This window comes from Tiliqua scincoides, chromosome 4, assembly GCF_035046505.1.
Source record: "Tiliqua scincoides isolate rTilSci1 chromosome 4, rTilSci1.hap2, whole genome shotgun sequence".
In the NCBI taxonomy this organism is placed as follows: domain Eukaryota; kingdom Metazoa; phylum Chordata; class Lepidosauria; order Squamata; family Scincidae; genus Tiliqua; species Tiliqua scincoides.
This window is the reverse complement of record NC_089824.1, coordinates 199764326-199781805: the sequence shown is the minus strand read 5'-3', so window position 1 is coordinate 199781805 and position 17480 is coordinate 199764326. Positions and strand designations below refer to the sequence as shown.

Below are 17480 nucleotides of genomic sequence, written 5' to 3'. Positions count from 1 at the left end.
ACTGGTGGACAGCTTGATGAAGGTAGGTTGCTGGGGCTTTGCTTGGGGTAAGGGGAAAAATATCCCCTTACCCTGAAGTGACTTCCAGCCACCTTCTAAGCTGCTTTGGATACAGCATAGGCCATGCAGCCTGGCTGCGCCAGAACAATTCAGGTTTGGGCTACTTGAAAAGTAGTACTCTTGCTACTGTAATTGTTTTTGGCATAGTCTTAGAAAATAAGAGCATTAAATCCCAGGTCCCACTTAAAATATGATAATAAACACAAAATTTGAATACAATGAAAAACATTATTCATGAATCAATCAAGTGAGACTAAGAAGATTCAGCTACTAGACATCATCCACAAGTCCAGAACTAATAGGCTCAGGCACACATAAACATTGCAGGCAGGTATTCGGTCTGTCAGATTAGAGATAATGAGGGATAATCATTGTGTGTAGTGGTGTAACCGACCCTAATCCTGACCTGAAGATGCAGTGTCAGTCTGTCAATACATTCCAGTTCAACAGTCTCATGTTCTGTCCATTCCTCAGAATCCCCACCTATTATTTCAGTAGTTTCTGTCACCCTGTCAAGGACTGGGAATGAATGGGCAGAGGGAGACTGGGCTGTAGGATGTATCCAGCTATCTGTGTGTATGTTTGGGGGGAAGAGTGCTGGGCATCAGGATAACCTAACCCAGAAACACTTTCCAATAGGTCAACCAGGGTTTTGCTGTATCTGGCAGGCCACCTGTAATGGATAAAGCTAGGAATCAGCTGCTCTATAGATCCTTAGTCCAATGATGAGGTATGCCACTGATACACCATTGGGATAGTTATACATTCATTAGCTTGGAGGGAGGGACTTCCTTCTCAGGTGTTTTTTTTTGGGGGGGGGGCTGCATTCATCGAATCAGGACCATTCTGGTGGCGTTGGATTCCTCTCAGCCTGCCCTTCTCAATGGACTAAGGAACATTCAACTACTCCTGAGTAAACAAGCAGTATCACCCTTTCCATAGGGCTCCATGCATTTGCCTTCCCAGCTATCAGCTTATCAGTTAAAGCTTTGCAACCCATCAACAATCAGATCGAAACCCACCAAGTGGGTCACAACCCACAGTTTGGGAAACCCTGATGTAGATAATTTGCTCCCTTGCCTTTCCACTCCCAAAAAAGGAAACTCAAGGAAACTTACAGATTTAAAAGCAAAAATGAAATAGCATAAACCAGTGGTTCCCAATCTGTGAGCCTGGGATCCCTGGGCAGCTGCATAAACCAGCCATGGGAGCCACAGAATCCTAGAGAAAAACCCACCACCCTATACAATGCATAGGATTATAGCTCTAATGGCAAGCTGCAGCCAATGACCTAACAGGTCAAGGGAGCCTGGGGTCAATAAAATTTGGAAATCACCACATAAACAGTCAATAAGAACCCAGTGAAACAATGAAAAAGAACCACATGATGAAACAAAAAGGGCACTGCATCAGGAAGGGAAGCATTTCAACCAAAGATCAGTTTAAACAGAAAAGTCTTAAAACCCCACTGAAACACCAGTAAGGTTGTTCCTTACATCTAGTGGGCTGGCATTCCAGAGACCAGACACCACTAGAGAGAAAGTTCTGTTATAGGTCATTATCAATTGCATCTTAATTGGAGGCAGAACCCACAATGGAACCTCCCAAAATGTCTTTACAGGATAGGTTGGTTCAGTAAGAGGTTATTCTGAGAGTGTGGACTACAATTTAGCTCTAGCGGGTTCCACCTGTACTAATTTGGGGGCATGCAGTGAAGATTTTTTTTTTTCCAGTAGTGTTTAAGATTGTTTGGTAATGACTGCATTCTTATTTTACTGGTAGTTTTATTCAATCATCATGTACTGTTGGTGTGTTTTCAATTTTTGTAAGCTACATTGAAATTTTTTTGGGGGGGATGTGTGGCTGAAACTATTTGACTATGTCTACACTGGTCCCCAATAGCCATTTAGAAGCCACACTTCTGTGCTATGCCCAGACAGCCTTTCCACCATGTGATATTCATTAGCAATGGCACAGACTCTGTTCTCCTTCTCAATTACCACACAGCAGCATCTTCACACACACTGCACAGACTATCACTGCATCTGAGCAAAGGTGTGATGACTGAGCTCCCAATTGTCACCCAAAAACCCCTACTGACTTGTGAATTGGTCCCTAGGATGGACCTGCTCCACTTGACCAGAATCTGGTCTCATCTGGAAGTCAGGAGTGCCTAAATCAAGGAACTCTAGGAGGAAAGAGGAACTCTTGCCCTCAGTGCAAACATCTTTTTTTTTTTAACCTAGATAAGTGTCTCTCTACCTATGATCTAGTCAAGCAAAGGGGATCCTCTGATATCCTGGCCAAATAAATTCAACCCCTGGTGATTTTGCAGCAATGCATGACCAGCCTGGAGGAATCTTTCAGCATCTGAGCAGGAAAAACAAAGTTTGGCCATTATGAGTCAAACCACTTTTGTTTAGTTTGGAAAATTGTTCCCTGCCTCAATCAAGTATTTTGTGTTGGTCAAGACTCCTTTACCTCAACCATCCCAGGTTATTCAACTGTGAAATTCTCTTTCCTCTTGTTATTCTGAATTATATAAATAGACCATAGAAAACCTCAGAGTTTGCACTCAACCTTTCCTTCTTTTCACAGCAACTTGTGCACCTGGACCCATTTTCCAATACAAGGTATTGAACTTACCCTCATAACCTTAAGAATTCTTGTGGGCATCTGCCTGGATTCTCAAATGTCTCTGCTGGCCACCATCCCCCAATAAACTTACCCCATTTCACTGCAAATCTACAATGTCCATTTGGGTTGCAATGGTGAACCAGGTGCCCCCTTCCTTCTGGATATACTTGTGACTTTTAGGTTGAGAACCCACCAGTATTTTAATTTCCATGCCCTGAATCTCTAGCCTCATTTCTGTGGAACCTTGCCTAACAGCTTCAGTAGGAAAAGAAAGGTATACAGGACTTGACTTCAGTCCTCTCCTTTTCTCCTTTCCACTCACTCAGGTGGCAAGTATGTGGTGTGTCCTTTAAAGAGACGGCAGAACTGGATCTGCAATGTGATGCCAGATCTGCTGTCACAGCAAAAGAAAAACAAAACAAAACAGCACCCACTCACCTCATACCTTCCCTTGCAATCCTTTTAGTCAAAACAGGAAGTGTGGGTCATGCTGGGAACTCCCAGCAGATACTGTACTTTCTGTTCTCTCTGCAGTGGTTCTCAAACTTTTTGCACCGGGACCCACTTTTGAGAATGAGAATCTGTCAGGACCCACCAAAAGCGATGTCATTGCCAGAAGTGACATCATCAAGCAGGAAAATATTAACAATCCTAGGCTGCAATCTTACCCACACTTACTCGGGAGTAAATCCCATTTACTATCATTGTTAAAAACATATACATAATAGCCTGTTCAAAGTACAGGTCTGTTTCATTTCCACAAATGCAGTCACATACTATGGTAGCATCAAGTCTAATATATTAAAAATAAAATTTTGAAATAAATGGGAACCCATCTGAAACTGGCTCTCGACCCACCTAGTGGGTCCTGACCTACAGTTTGAGAAACACTGCTCTAAAGGGACCTCAAGGAAGAAGACGGGTCAGTGGCTGCTTCCCCATCCCTTACACCTCTTACATTTATTCTACATAAATTCAAGTTTAAATCTAGGGATCATGCAAGGAAAGTTGTGAAGTGAGTGGGTAGGGAAGCCAATGCAGATCAAATTGGCTTGATCACTGTTTATATAAAAATGGGCACTGTGCTGGAATAGGCAGGCCAAGTGGCTTGCGCCACGTCCAGTGCATGTTTGGAGTTGGCGGCCATGCAATTCAGATTAAGGGGATATAGTTCCCTGATCCTGTATCATGTGGCAGCCACCCCCATATAGGGCTACTTGGATCTGCACCAGCAAAATCACTGGTGCAGATCTGAGCAGCCCAGTGTAATGCTGGGCTGGTGGGGGGGGGGCTAGGATCCAGCCCAAGTCCAGGCCAATCCCTTCCCCTCCCTGTCCACCCCCCCACCCCAAAATGCTCTTGTTTCACCTTCCTGCTACCCTCTCCAACCTCCCAAGCTGGCCACCCTCAGCCGGGGCAAACTTACTGGCCTAGGATCTGGATCTGGCATGGGGAGGCTGGCACACATCCTTGCACCGGCCTCCTTAACTCCAGGGTAGTTGTGAATGTGCTTTATGGTATGTTCACAACACTCCTGGCTGGTGCAAGGGACGCAAGTCTCTGGCAGAATGGCCAGTTGGATTGTGACTCATGGTGTGCTGACACTCTAAGCCACTTCTTTCCTCTCGTCCTATAAAGGAGGGGGGCGACTCAAAATTGCATCTATAAAGGAAGAGGGGGTGGTGGTGGTGGCCCAGAACAGTGCTGAATGATATTTACATGTGCCACAAATAATAGGAGATAGGTTATTTAAAAGTTTTAAATAACCGATTATTTGTGGCATGTGTAAATATCATCAACGTAAATATAAATTTTTTTGTATTGTACAAAAATTTGAAGCTACTCTTTATTAACTTGATCCAATGGTCAAGGTCCATCTAACCTAGTTTTATCTCCTCTGATTGGCAACACCTCTCCAGGGTCTTAGGCAGGGGACTTTCCCAGTCCTGTGGCAGAGATTATTTAAATGGCTATATAGAGGATTGAATGAATTGCCTTAAAATAATCCAGGTGGACATCATATAAAATATCCCTTGCATGATATCCATTCTGTGCAAGAGTCTTCAACCGAAGAGCACTGCATCTCTTGGATCCCCATTAACATGTAATCAATTGAACCCTGACTAAGCATCATTGAAATCAGTGAGACAAGCCTGATTCATTTCCATGGAACTTACTCAAGATTAATGTTCTAAAGATGCAATAAGACCAACAATTCAGAAACGTCAGCAACTCTTTTCCGACTGGCTCCCTCCTTTCTTAGAACAAAATAGCCTGTATTTCAGGTTTTCCATATGCAGAATGTGAACACTGACCTGGTGATCAGCAATTTATGAAATGTTCTCTTAGATATTGAGCATCTTGTTTTACCACCTTCCCTTCGAGTTAATTACTGCCTGACCTCTGTAGCTCTCTCCTGTTGTTTCCTTTCTTTACATCAGTGGTTTCCAAACTGCACCGTGACGTTTGAGGGTGTGGCAAAAAAACTCAAAGGGGCACAGTGGGATATCCCCAGCCTCCTCTTCTTCTTGGCTCTCCCAGGCACCACCATCTTGGATCGCATGAGATCTCACACAATTTGCATAAGATCTTGCAAGAATTGTGCAAGATTGCACACAATCCAAGATAGCAGTGCCCAGGTGCACTGGCAGTGCACAAACAAAGGGCACCATGACAATGGTAAGTTTGGGAACTGTGTCCTCTGCATGGAAATAAGTTCCACTGGATGCAGCATACTTCTAAATAGGCATGTAGAAGGTTATACTGCATTCGAGATAACCCTGAGTTGGTCCCTCCTTCCCTAATCTCCAGAAAGAAAGACGGTAGAACTCAAATCTTTTTTTATCTAATATTTATCATGCAGCTTAATTAGCTGGCACCAAAGAAACCACTACGTTGTCACCAATAATAATAATAATAATAATAATAATAATAATAATAATAATAATAATAATACAGGTATTTCTATACCACCTTTCTTGGTCCTCAGATTTCTCCTTAGACTTTATACAAGGCGGTTTACATAGGCAGGCAATTTAAATCCCCGTAGGGATTTTTACAATTTGAAAGAAGTTTGCAGAGAGGCTAGGGAGGCTGGCTTGGGGGGTTGGAGAGGCTGGTGGGAGGGCAAGATGGGGCATTTTTGGGTGAGGGAGGGCAGGCCAGTGGGCAGACTGGGCCTGGGAGGAGGATGGGACTGGCCTCAGCCCTTAGGTTGGATCCTAACCCATGTGCCAGCCAGCCCGGTGTTGCACCAGGCTGCTTGGATTTGCACCAGTGATTTTACGGGTGTAGATCCGAGTAACCCTATAGGGGTGAGTGGGGCACAACACAGGGTAAGGGGAAAACTATCCCCTTACTCTGTTTCACTCTAGCCTTCCTCCAAACCTGTGCTGGCCACCTGGCCTGCCTGTTCCAGCGCAAGTTAGGATTGGGTACACAAGTTAGGATACACAAGTTGAGGAAATTGTCAGTGTCCTTCTACTACTCATTTGTAAATGTGCTAGGGTCCTGTTAGAGCCCAATCCTATTCCTGTATACTCAGAAGTAAATCCTATTGTAGTCAATGGAGTTTACTCCCAAGAAAGTGTGGATAGGATTGCAGCCAGCGCCTGGTTCAACTGAGATCGCTTTGGAAAGAGATTAATAATTGAAGTTGACTGTTCTGCATCCCTAATGCAGAATTAAGAACTCCCTCAGTACCCTGAGATCACTGCCTTGACCAGACCAGATCAATCCCCCTTCTACCAGCAGCCTCTCTAATGTGGGTTTCCAAAACAAATTATGGAGGGTTTCCAAAGGGCTAAAAGCCCCACAAAGAAGCAGTCAGTGTTTTTATGGCACCCTCATCAGATATGGATATCCAGAAAGGTATTTAAATATAATCAGGGATAGGATTGAGCTGAGCAATTATATCTTTTCTCATATAATTCATGTCCAAAAACAATTGTGCTGCCATTTTCACGAAAGGTAAATGCATAATTTCATTGCGTTGTCTTGTTTCAGTATGTGTCATGTTGCAACAGTGGCAAGTATGGGAACCAGTGGGAGCTGACTTTGTAATGTTCCAATATAACTTGGGAAACAAACACTCTCCCTTCCAAGTAGTTCAGTGAAGCACAATTGCACCATCTTAATTATGGTTCACTCCTAAAATGATGAAATCTCATCCACATTCTGAAATGGTACAATGGAGTAATGGACATTGCAAAAGACAAGGGGATCACAATTGAAGCTCAGGTGTCCTGGGTGGAATACCTGGCAGGAATGATGAACAGGAATGAATTTAAAGGCTGGGTCATGTGAATTATTCTGAGAACTTAGATGGATTTTGGCTGCCTACATACAAAAATGTATGTTCCTATATGGTGATTTCTGTTCCTTTCCATCATTGCTCCTTTAAAAAAAAAAAAAAACATGTACAGCCTTCAATTCAAATTCCTTCTTTGTTCCTTCCCCAATGATAGAGGCAAGATTTTTTGTTTGCTTTGTTTTTCTTTTCTTTTCCTTCAAGGGCCTGATTGTTAATGGAATTAACTATTTGTACTATTTTTAAAAAAAGTTAAAATAAAAAACTAATATGCTGTCAGTTTTATGATTGGCCAATCAGCTGTTTTCTAAGTTGGAGAGAGATTCGTTTGGGACTGGCCTTAGGACCAACCAGTCAACACTGTACATCTCTGCTCTAAGTGGTAATTTTCATGATTAACACAAAGGTTAGCCAACCAGTGGACTGACCAGTGTTAGGCAAATCTGGCTTCTGCCAAGAACAAGCATAACTGGTTTCCACTTAGTCTGATCTGGAGAAGAAGGCTGTGTGAATTACACATGCGTTAAGTCCACTTCCACAACAGGTTTAGTGGTTAAATTATGCACACCTTAACTTGACAGCAACTGTTACCCTGCACATGCCCAATCTTGTCTGATCTTGGAAACTAAGCAGGGTCAGGCCTGGTTAGTACTTGGATGGGAGACTGCCAGGGAATACTGGGTGCTGTAGGCTTATACCATAGTCTTTCGAGACTGAAGGTTGCCAACCAACCAACTGAAACTAGAACATGGCTTCTAAATTACACACAACTGTAAGGACTAGTTTTCTGGGATTAGGTCTCTCCTTCCTTTTGGGTGATTGTGGGATATTCAACCCCTGCTTGTGTGTGTTGAAAACATAAAAGAATGTACAGGTCCAGCCTATTTATACACTGATTTTTTATACACGGATTTGACTCAACACAAATGGCCCCTGCAAATGAGAAGGAATGTGCAGATCCCTGGAGAAGGGGAAAAATGCATCCCTTTAAAATCAGTTTCAAAAACTGAACAGTCCTTTAACAATAACCTCCTTAATGAGAGAGAAAGAGAGGGGGGGGGCAGCTGGCTGACAATCCATCAATCCTTCTCTCTCCCCCTGAGCAAGTGAAAGAAAGGTGATCACTTTGCATTCGTGAAGGGAGGGCTGAGTGAAGCGCCTTTCTAAGTGACTGATTGATGGATTGTCTTCTTAATGACTCTATCTTAACATCACAAAGGTCAGCAAGGCTGTTTTTAAATCACTGGAGCAAAGAAACTTTGTTTTTTAAATTGATTTGCTATAGTGTGTTCTTTGCCATCCATGTGAGTTTGCCATCCACCTGAGTGCTTGGATTGGAACCCACTCGAATAATGAGGCTCAACCTGTCTGCCTGGAGACTTATTAAGCTTATTAGTAGCTTCGGAAGGACTAATCAACAATTCACATCTGCCCTCTGCTGGTGGTGATGCTGGGAAACCACATTTCAGGGAGCCCTCTGTAAATTGCCTTCCATGGGCCCAGGGTGAATCCTAAGTGAATTGTGCAACACAAGTTATATGGGGATAGAAGTGGCCTCACACATCAGCAGTGAGTCCTTCTGAGGCCCTGGGCACCTCCCAACGATGCTGAATCCTGACAGCTGCCCAGGGTAGCAAGTTGAAGCATGGTTTATTTTTTCTGTTTCTGATGGAAACCCCTTCATGGCTGTTCATGGCTGTAACTTCAGAGCACAACTTGTTTGGAATGTCCTTTGCCTGGTAGAACACATCCTACCCTACTGCATAAATTGTGCCTTTTTTGGGAAATCTCAAAATATGCCTGTCCTAAATGGTAGTTTTGCTAATCAAATTAACATTTTGTATGAAAGCAAAGAAAGAAACAGAGCCAGACCAATCTGTTTTAAAAAAAGACTTCTTTATAATACTCTAGAATGACCACATTATAGCAATTTAGACCCAGCTACAGTAGTTTATCTTTTGCAAGGACTGTGCAGGTGTGCTTCTTGTTTAGATTCATGAAATTAATAATTACAAAACCAAAAAAAAAAAAAAAAAAAAGATCCTTGAGCTACAAATAGTAAGGTTCACATTTTGTGAAGAAGATGCTGACAACACGCCTTAAATATTGCTGGTCCCAGGTTTTCCATGCACAGATATTTCTGAGGCCAAGGCTGGGACTGGAAAAAGGGTGTCAGTGCAGATTTTACCCCTCCCACTGTAACACACTGAGAAGTCTGCCCTAAATTTAGATCCCATTTAATAAGCCGTAAATGGTCACATAAGTGTTTTTATAAGCACCATACTACCTCAAATGGATGAAATTTCATAAGTAGATGAAAATGCAGGTGTTTCTACCTTCTTTATTGGTGGGGAGAACTGAAGCAAGACCTGTTTCACAGTGCACTGAGGTCTACACTGACCCAGCGGATCAGTGGAATTGCCCCTCTTCTGCCTGTGCTTTTGGGCTGAGATCTAGGCCTAGCAAGAAAATTCACCAGGAGACAATTGTCCACAAATCTTTAAGAAAAAATTGATCTGCCATCCCTCCAGCCTTGCTGTGCTTTCTAATGCTTTCCTGTAACCAACACAAGAAATGCCAACAAAGGACTATACTGTATCAGCATTCCGTTAGGCAGAAAATGATTTCTGCAAGAGAGGATGAATGATCTGGTCTAGTCACAGGGATTCTGTCTCAGTTCTTCCATTGTGTTAGGTCTGTTGATACGGCAGGATGGTACGCTGGAGAAAAAGAGAAAGAAAAAGAAGCCTAGTCATAGAGAACAAGAGAATGTTGATTTTTTTTAAGTCATCTTCTTGAGCAGGTCATTCCTAAAGCCTAGAGACCCATCCATAAAGGTTCCCAATTATTGCCAATATTTCACCTGCCTGAAAGGGAAAGTAACTCCTTCCCTCTCAACAGTAAGGGATAGCAGGATAGCATATATCATCTTATTTAATATCAGTTTATATTCATATTCAGGGTGATCAGATGTCATAACCGCAAAAGAGGACCAGGCACCCCAAAATGTAGGCCATCCAAGAAAACTGTAGGACATGACCAAATAAAAGCTAAAAACATATATCGATTTTGTGTGGTTAATTTAAACACTATGAGCGCAATCCTAACCAACTTTCCAGCACTGGCATAGCTGTGACAGTGGGGCATCTGCTGCATCCTGCAGTTGGAGGGCAGTCATGGAAGCCTCTTCAAGGTAAGGTAATGTTTGTTTCCTTACCTCGGAGCTGCATTGCCCTTATGTCAGTGCTGGAAAGTTGGGTTAGGATTGTGGCCTATATTACTTATTATTAAATTTAAAACTACATTCCATATAATTCATTACATAAAATGTATTAATTAAAAGAAGGCTGTGAGCTGCTCACTCACAGGGAAAAGGAGGTCATTTGAGTTATTTTCCAGGACACAAGGCTAAAAAGGAGTACGAATTCTTGAAAAAGAGGACGCCTGGTCACCCTGTTATGTTCTTTACTTGTTCCCGCAAACAACCACTTAACTAGGTAGGGTCACTTAACTACATATGCTGTCCCAGAGAATATGGCTTACAAAACAATATAATTGAGAGGATTTAAACAGCTGTAGCTACATGCTACCTTCAATATATGTATTTCTCAGGCAGCTAAATAAAGTAACATAAAATCTTTTACTCAACCAGTCGCTGGGTATAATCTCCCATGTTTCCCAGCCATGGAAAGGTGAGGAATGTCCTTAGTCATGGGTAAGAATACCTTCTCAGAATCTGCATACTCTCGAACAATTGTAGTAGCAGCACCTTTGTCTTCCTGGGCAATCACTGTCAATTCGGCATCGATCAATTCCTGGCACAGTGCACCGGAATGGGATTTGGGGGCACGGTCTTGGTCTCGGTCTTGGGATCACTGAAAAAACAGCAGAGCTTATCAATCTCTAAATACCAATTTCTAGAACTCAAAATATTCTTTTTGTTGGAATGCAACACCCACCAAATGATGTGTCTGAATGAAGAATCACAATGAAAGAAATAAAAGTAGACATGCCAGAGCCAATGGCACGATTAAGGGTGCCACATCTAGTTGGGCCCTAAAAGTGCGGAGAACTGAAGTATCTTTCCTGGGAGCTCATTCCACAGCTTCAGCGCCACCCTGGCAAAAGTCCCTACTCATCTGTTCCTACTCACTGATGATCTTATCTCCCTGATAGAGAAAATCCTTCTCAATATCAGAAAAAAGAACCAGCAGTTCTTGTATCTTATGTCATTGACTATTTTTGGTAGACTGGTATGTATTCAACCCATACGTATGATGTTGAAACAGGGTCTAGGAGAGGAGGGGTAAAGGGAGTAATTTGTGCCTGGGCCCAGGATCAAAAAGGGGGCCCAGGAGCCATAGGAGGGGCCCAGAAATTTCCTGGGATCTGACATTTTCCTATCTACTCAGACTTGTTGCCCACACAGGACGCTGGGAACACTACCATGGGTGTGCAGCTGCTGCGGCTATTGGCAAGCCATAAGTGTTTAGACCCAGGAATACATGCATGACACTCCTTAACACCGTGTCAAATCTGGGAGGAAACTGGCCTGCTACAAAAGCTCCTTGACTTGTGCTACTACATGAAGGAGTGTATAGGAGCTCAGGGACATAGTTGTAGGGCTACAGCTGCTGCAGAAGCAAGTTCTGATACTTTCCATTCTAGTGTGAGCCTAAATATGATGATGCTAATTTTCTGCATAATTTTCTATATTTAAAAGGCTTTAGAGAGACTTAGGAGTGTGTTTCGTTTTCCATATTACTGCATCTAGCTCCTGGTGCCTCATGAGTGGGTAGACCTGGGCTCCAAAGACTTTTCCAGCTGTCTCCCCCCTCCCCCTAACTGTTTTGCCCCTCCCTGCCCCCATTTTGCTTACCCATCACCACTCTCCCCCTGTTTCACCCCTCTGTTTCACCCCTCCCCTTTGCAAAGGGGCCCAAAAGGAACTTTGTACCCCCTGATAAAATTCCTCCCAGAAGGCCCTCTGTTGAAAGGCAGCCATTTGTGCTGTTCTTGAAAGTAAGGCATATGGAGGTGGTCTTAAGAGACCACCCTTTATTGGTATAAGGGTTGTTCCCCATGATTTCCAGTTTCCTTGTTTGCACCATGCATGTCATAAGAAATTGCACATTTAAAGAGATGAAGCACAAGAAATGTCCTTAGTAACAGACAATGATACCTTGTGGAATTCGGCAGACTCTGCCACATGAGCTACCACAGCACCTTTGATTTTGTGGACAGTCATAATCATATCTGCAAGTACTAATTCCGGGAAGGGAGCATGAAAATGGATTTTTGGGGCAAATCCAAGGTATTGCTGGAGAAGAAAAATAGCAGACATAAGCAACACATGCACATACACACTCACTTTGTAATGTTTTCTTGATTGTTGTACAGTTCTAATGCGTTATGGTTTTTGCTACAGTTTAGTGGGAAATCAGTAAGGTCACTTAAACTGTATATGAGCTAGAAGTCAAGAAAGAGCTTACATCTTTATTTTTATGTGGTAGATTAGCTGAGAGTACTGGCATTCCTGGAAGGAGGGGCAAAACGCTAAGTTGTGCGGGTGTGCCAACTCCGATGCAAAGTGGGCTCTTGCCCTTGCCTGCAGAGCCAATCCTGGCTGTGAAAGCTTTGCGGAGTTGACACACCTGCACAACTTAGCGTTTTGCCACCCCCCTCCAGGAATGCGAATGGCTAAGAGAGATAATAAATGAATGGATGGAGCTACTACATATGCAGAAAATGGGCAACCACGTAAAAGCCACAATACATCAAACATTAATCATTGTTAATATCCAGAAAAAAACAATGGAATAATGCTTAATTATAGGAAGAACATAGGAAGTTGCCTTACGCCAGTTCACAGCCCAATCCTATCCCCCCCCCCACCAATGCAGCAATGCCAAAATGGCTACTGCTGCAACTTGTAGGGAGCAGTTGAGGAGGTCAACATTCGTTGGGTCTACTTGGACCTGCAACAGCAAAACCACTACTCAGATCTGTGCTGCTGCCACCAAACCCACCCCCTTCCCAGACCCGATCCTCCATGCCCTCACCCCCATAGCTGCCCCATTTTGGCATCCCCCTGCCCCTGTTCTGCCTTTTTTCCACCCTCCCCCAGTCTGTTACACCCTCACTCTGCCCTGCTCCGCCTCACCCACCATCCTATTGGCAGATCTTCAAAGATCTGCCAGTGCATGTGGAAGTTACCTAGTGGATTTCTGTAACCAGTTGCAGAAGGTAATTCTGTCCACAGGGCAAGAAGCCCTACAAGGAGAAAGGCAGTCAGTGTCTTCATGGTGTCCTCAAGGATCAGGTATGAGTGCCTACAACTGAAAACAGCTCATATTTATACAGAGGCCTGGCTAGGGTTGGGATGAGAGGCTGTGGTTATCTCCTTCCTCATCTTCCTCATATGTAGTATTAACTTTGTTTCCGCTTCCAGAAACTCATCTAATTGTATTGCACTGTCTTCACAGGCTACACGTGCTGTCGAAATAGCAGCAAACGCTAGAATCAGTGGGAGCTTGTAAACATCCTCCCTTCAAATAGCTTCTGTGAATCGACACCCTAATTAAATCTCACTCCCAGTCCCTTCTAACATGTGAAGAAAACTAACTCACTCAATTCTGGGAATTCGGAAGGGCAGGGCTTCTGTTGTAAAAGAAGAAGGACTTTGTAGCATAATTATCATCACCATCTTGTCCATAATAAATTGCTGTTAACATCAACAATAAAATGTATATGCCACTTTTCAACAAAAGTTAACATATAAAATAATAATGAAAACACATATTAGTAGTACTATATAGCCAAATAGTTTATCATAATATGCCTACCTAATTACTTTTAGGGTTGTCACATATTCAGCAGGTAAAACAAAGCAGGCCATGGAAGGAGGCATGGCTCACTGGTCCAGTTCGTGTACTGTATTTCATGAAAAAGTATCGTATTCAATCAATGACATCTTCAGATAAAAAGATCCTAGAATCTTTTGATGAGCTATTTCCAGTGACAAGCTATCTCCAGTTGTCACAAACAAAATAGCAAGCTGTCCACCACATAGTATCTTAATATTCATGGATAGCTTGCATTTACATCAGGTGAGCTAATAAGAACATAAGAACAGTCCTGCTGGATCAGGCCATAGGCCCATCTAGTCCAGCTTCCTGTATCTCACAGCGGCCCACCAAATGCTCCAGGGAGAACACCAGATAACAAGAGACCTGCTTCCTGTTGCCCTCCCTTGCATCTGACATATCCCATTTCTAAAATCAGGAGGTTGCACATACACATCATGTCTTGTAAACCGTGATGGATTTTTCCTCCAGAAATTTGTCCAATCCCCTTTTAAAGGCATCTAGGCCAGATGCCATCACCACATCCTGTGGCAAGGGGTTCCATGGACCAATCACACGCTGAGTAAAGAAATATTTTCTTTTGTCTGTCCTAACTCTCCCAACACTCAGCTTTAGTGGATGTCCCGTTTCTGGTGTTATGTGAGATCGTAAAGAGCATCTCTCTATACACTCTATCCTTCCCGTGCATTATTTTGTATGTCTCAATCATGTCCCCACTCAAGTGCCTCTTTTCTAGGCCGAAGAGACCCAAACACCATAGCCTTTCCTCATAAGGAAGGTGCCCCAGTCTAGTAATCATCTTAGTCGCTCTCTTTTGCACCTTTTCCATTTCCACTATGTCTTTTTTGAGATGTGGTGACCAGAACTGGACGCAATACTCCAGGTGTGGCCTTACCATCGATTTGTACAACGGCATTTTAATATTAGCTGTTTTGTTCTCAATACCTTTTCTAATGATCCCAAGCATAGAATTGGCCTTCTTCACTGCCGCTGCACATTGGGTCGACACTTTCATCGACCTGTCCACCACCACCTCAAGATCTCTCTCCTGATCTGTCACAGACAGCTCAGAACCCATTAGCCTATATGTGAAGCCTATATATTCTTTGCCCCGAAGTGCATAACTTTATATTTACTTACATTGAAATGCATCTGCCATTTTGCTGTCCATTCTGCCAGTTTGGAGAGATGCTTCTGGAGCTGCTCACAATCGCTTCTGGTCTTCACCACTCTGAAAAGTTTGGTGTCACCTGCAAACTTCGCAACCTCACTGCTCAACCCTGTCTCCAGGTCATTTATGAAGAGGTTGAAAAGCACCAAGGACAGATCCTTGGGGCACACCGCTTTTCACCTCTCTCCATTGTGAAAATTGCCCATTGACACCCACTCTCTGTTTCCTGGTCTTCAGCCAGTTCTCAGTTCATGAGAGGACCTGCCCTCCAATTCCCTGACTGTGGAGTTTTCTCATCAGCCTTTGGTAAGGGACTGTGTCGAATGCCTTCTGAAAGTCCAGATATATAATGTCCTGAGCTGTCAGGACAGCTCATAATATAATGAGTTGTCCTAATTTCACCTCAAAGTTGTTTGAAAATTATCTTAATTTCCTCTCCCCACCATCAGATGACTTTCTGATCCAATTTAACCCATTTCTGCCCAACCCACAGGTGAAGAAACTTGATCCCTGTTGCATATATGTAATGTTGAGCAGAAATGGCCAATCCTGGCCACCGCCGATCCAGAAAGTGCAGGGGCCCTGGTGCAGCCTCTGCTAGATGCTATGAGCTGGCCAGGGATCAGGCAGTGGTGGAGAGGTAAGGATATTTTATACGTACCTTCTCTGCTACTGCTTTGCCGATGCTTCTATTTAGCTCGGTATCGAGAGAAAGAGTGTTGGAGATCGTTGAGCCAAGTTACACAAAGTCATGGACAACCTCCAGTTCATGCGCAGAGATTGTAATGTAATGCAAGCAGCTACCATGTTTTCCAGACTTGCAAAGAGAGTCTGGTCCAACAAGAAGCTGACAGAACATACCAAGATCCAGGTCTATAGAGCTTGCGTCTTGAGTACACTTCTGTACTGCAGCGAGTTATGGACTCTTCACACACAACAGGAGAAGAAGCTGAACGCTTTCCACATGCGCTGCTTCCGACGCATCCTTGGTATCACCTGGCAGGACAAAGTTCCAAACAACACAGTCCTGGAACGAGCTGGAATCCCCAGCGTGTATACACTGCTGAAACAGAGACACCTGCGTTGGCTTGGTCATGTCGTGAGAATGGGCGATGGTCGGATCCCAAAGGATCTCCTCTATGGAGAATTTGTGCAGGGAAAGCGCCCTACGGGTAGACCACAGCTGCGCTACAAGGATATCTGCAAGAGGGATCTGAAAGCCTTAGGAATGAACCTCAACAGATGGGAAACCTTGGCCTCTGAGCATTCTGCTTGGTGGCAGGCTGTGCAGCATGTCCTTTCCCAGTTTGAAGAGACACTTTGCCAACAGACTGAGGCAGAGAGCCAAAGAAGGAAGGCCCATAGCCAGGGAGACAGACCAGGGACAGACTGCACTTGCTCCCAGTGTGGAAGGGATTGTCACTCCCGAATCGGCCTTTTCAGTCACACTAGACGCTGTACCAGAACCACCATTCAGAGCGCGATACCAGAGTCTTTCAAGACTGAAAGTTGTCAACAGTCTCTGCTACTGTCTGGTCTCCAATGAGGCTATGTGGATCTGTGCCAGCTTGAGCTCTCAACATGCCTGCCTGGCCCAGTCTGATCCCCACCCTGATTCTCCCATGAATTACTCCTACTCCATCTTCCCTGCACCATGGGTCTAGGAGCAGCTGCCATGCGTGCTGCTCCTCCTGTCAATGCCTCAAAGTGCGCAACAGTGGTATGCCTTTTGAGGCGCCACTGCTGCTTTCATGACAGCAGATTGCAAGGGTTTTTGTCATAAGAACCTAATAGGATTGGACCATAAGGCAAAGACTATGGCCTTTCCTCCAAAACACCTACCCCACCTGTATTCAAAATAAGACATACACCCTTTCCCTTTACTTACAGATTCCAGGGTGAATTATATTCCTTTTTTTTTTTTTTAAGTTCTCTATTCCCAAGTGATTCCTAACCAGTGTGTGTAGTAAAGGCTCAGTGGCTCTTGAGGTTTGTAGGCTTGAGCCATTGCCTGTTTTGCAGCAATGGCAAGATCCTACAAGGAATACCAATAATTGCAAGAAATGACTTTTTTCAAACTGTAGTTCCAGATAGGATGTTTAGGTTTTTGTGTCCATGTGGCCTACTGTATATGGAGCAGTTTACATGTACTATCAGGACATGTATTGCAGAGCATCAGTTCAAAATTAAAATGTAGGGTTATAGAAGCAGCCTTGGTGGCCCACTTTCTTGACCGAGAACACGGGCACAAGGATTTCCAGTTTGTTGATATTGACAGACTATACATGCATCAGTATGTCAGGAAAAAATTATGATAGCATACTATTTGCCCTGGGAGCAGAAAGAATTTTTAAATTTCAAACTATTGTCCCTCATGTTGCTCCCTATAGATGGGTTCAGTTAAGTGATTTTAATATATGATGGGATCTGGTTCTTA

At 43.6% G+C, this 17480-nt stretch overlaps 1 protein-coding gene across 1 annotated transcript; it reads right to left on the bottom strand.

Annotated features, from left to right (window-relative positions):
- Positions 1-10735: 10735 nt before the first annotated feature.
- LOC136648578 (waprin-Enh1-like) lies at positions 10736-13310 on the bottom strand. The gene is made up of 3 exons (XM_066624695.1): positions 13223-13310; positions 12189-12326; positions 10736-10881 (listed from the first exon to the last, which is right to left on the bottom strand). The coding sequence occupies exons 1-3, from the start codon at positions 13308-13310 to the stop codon at positions 10736-10738; spliced, it is 372 nt and encodes a 123-aa protein (XP_066480792.1).
- Positions 13311-17480: the final 4170 nt, after the last annotated feature.

What these genes read in the sequence shown, in the direction of transcription:
- LOC136648578 (XM_066624695.1), bottom strand. Translation starts at nt 13,310, where the DNA reads ATGAAGACACTGACTGCCTTTCTCCTTGTAGGGCTTCTTGCCCTGTGG. An exon ending in TGGTTACAGAAATCCACTAG is followed by an intron (nt 12,327 to 13,222) that starts GTAACTTCCACA and finishes TTTCTTCTCCAG; the next exon opens with CAATACCTTGGATTTGCCCC. An exon ending in AGTCTGCCGAATTCCACAAG is followed by an intron (nt 10,882 to 12,188) that starts GTATCATTGTCT and finishes CTGTTTTTTCAG; the next exon opens with TGATCCCAAGACCGAGACCA.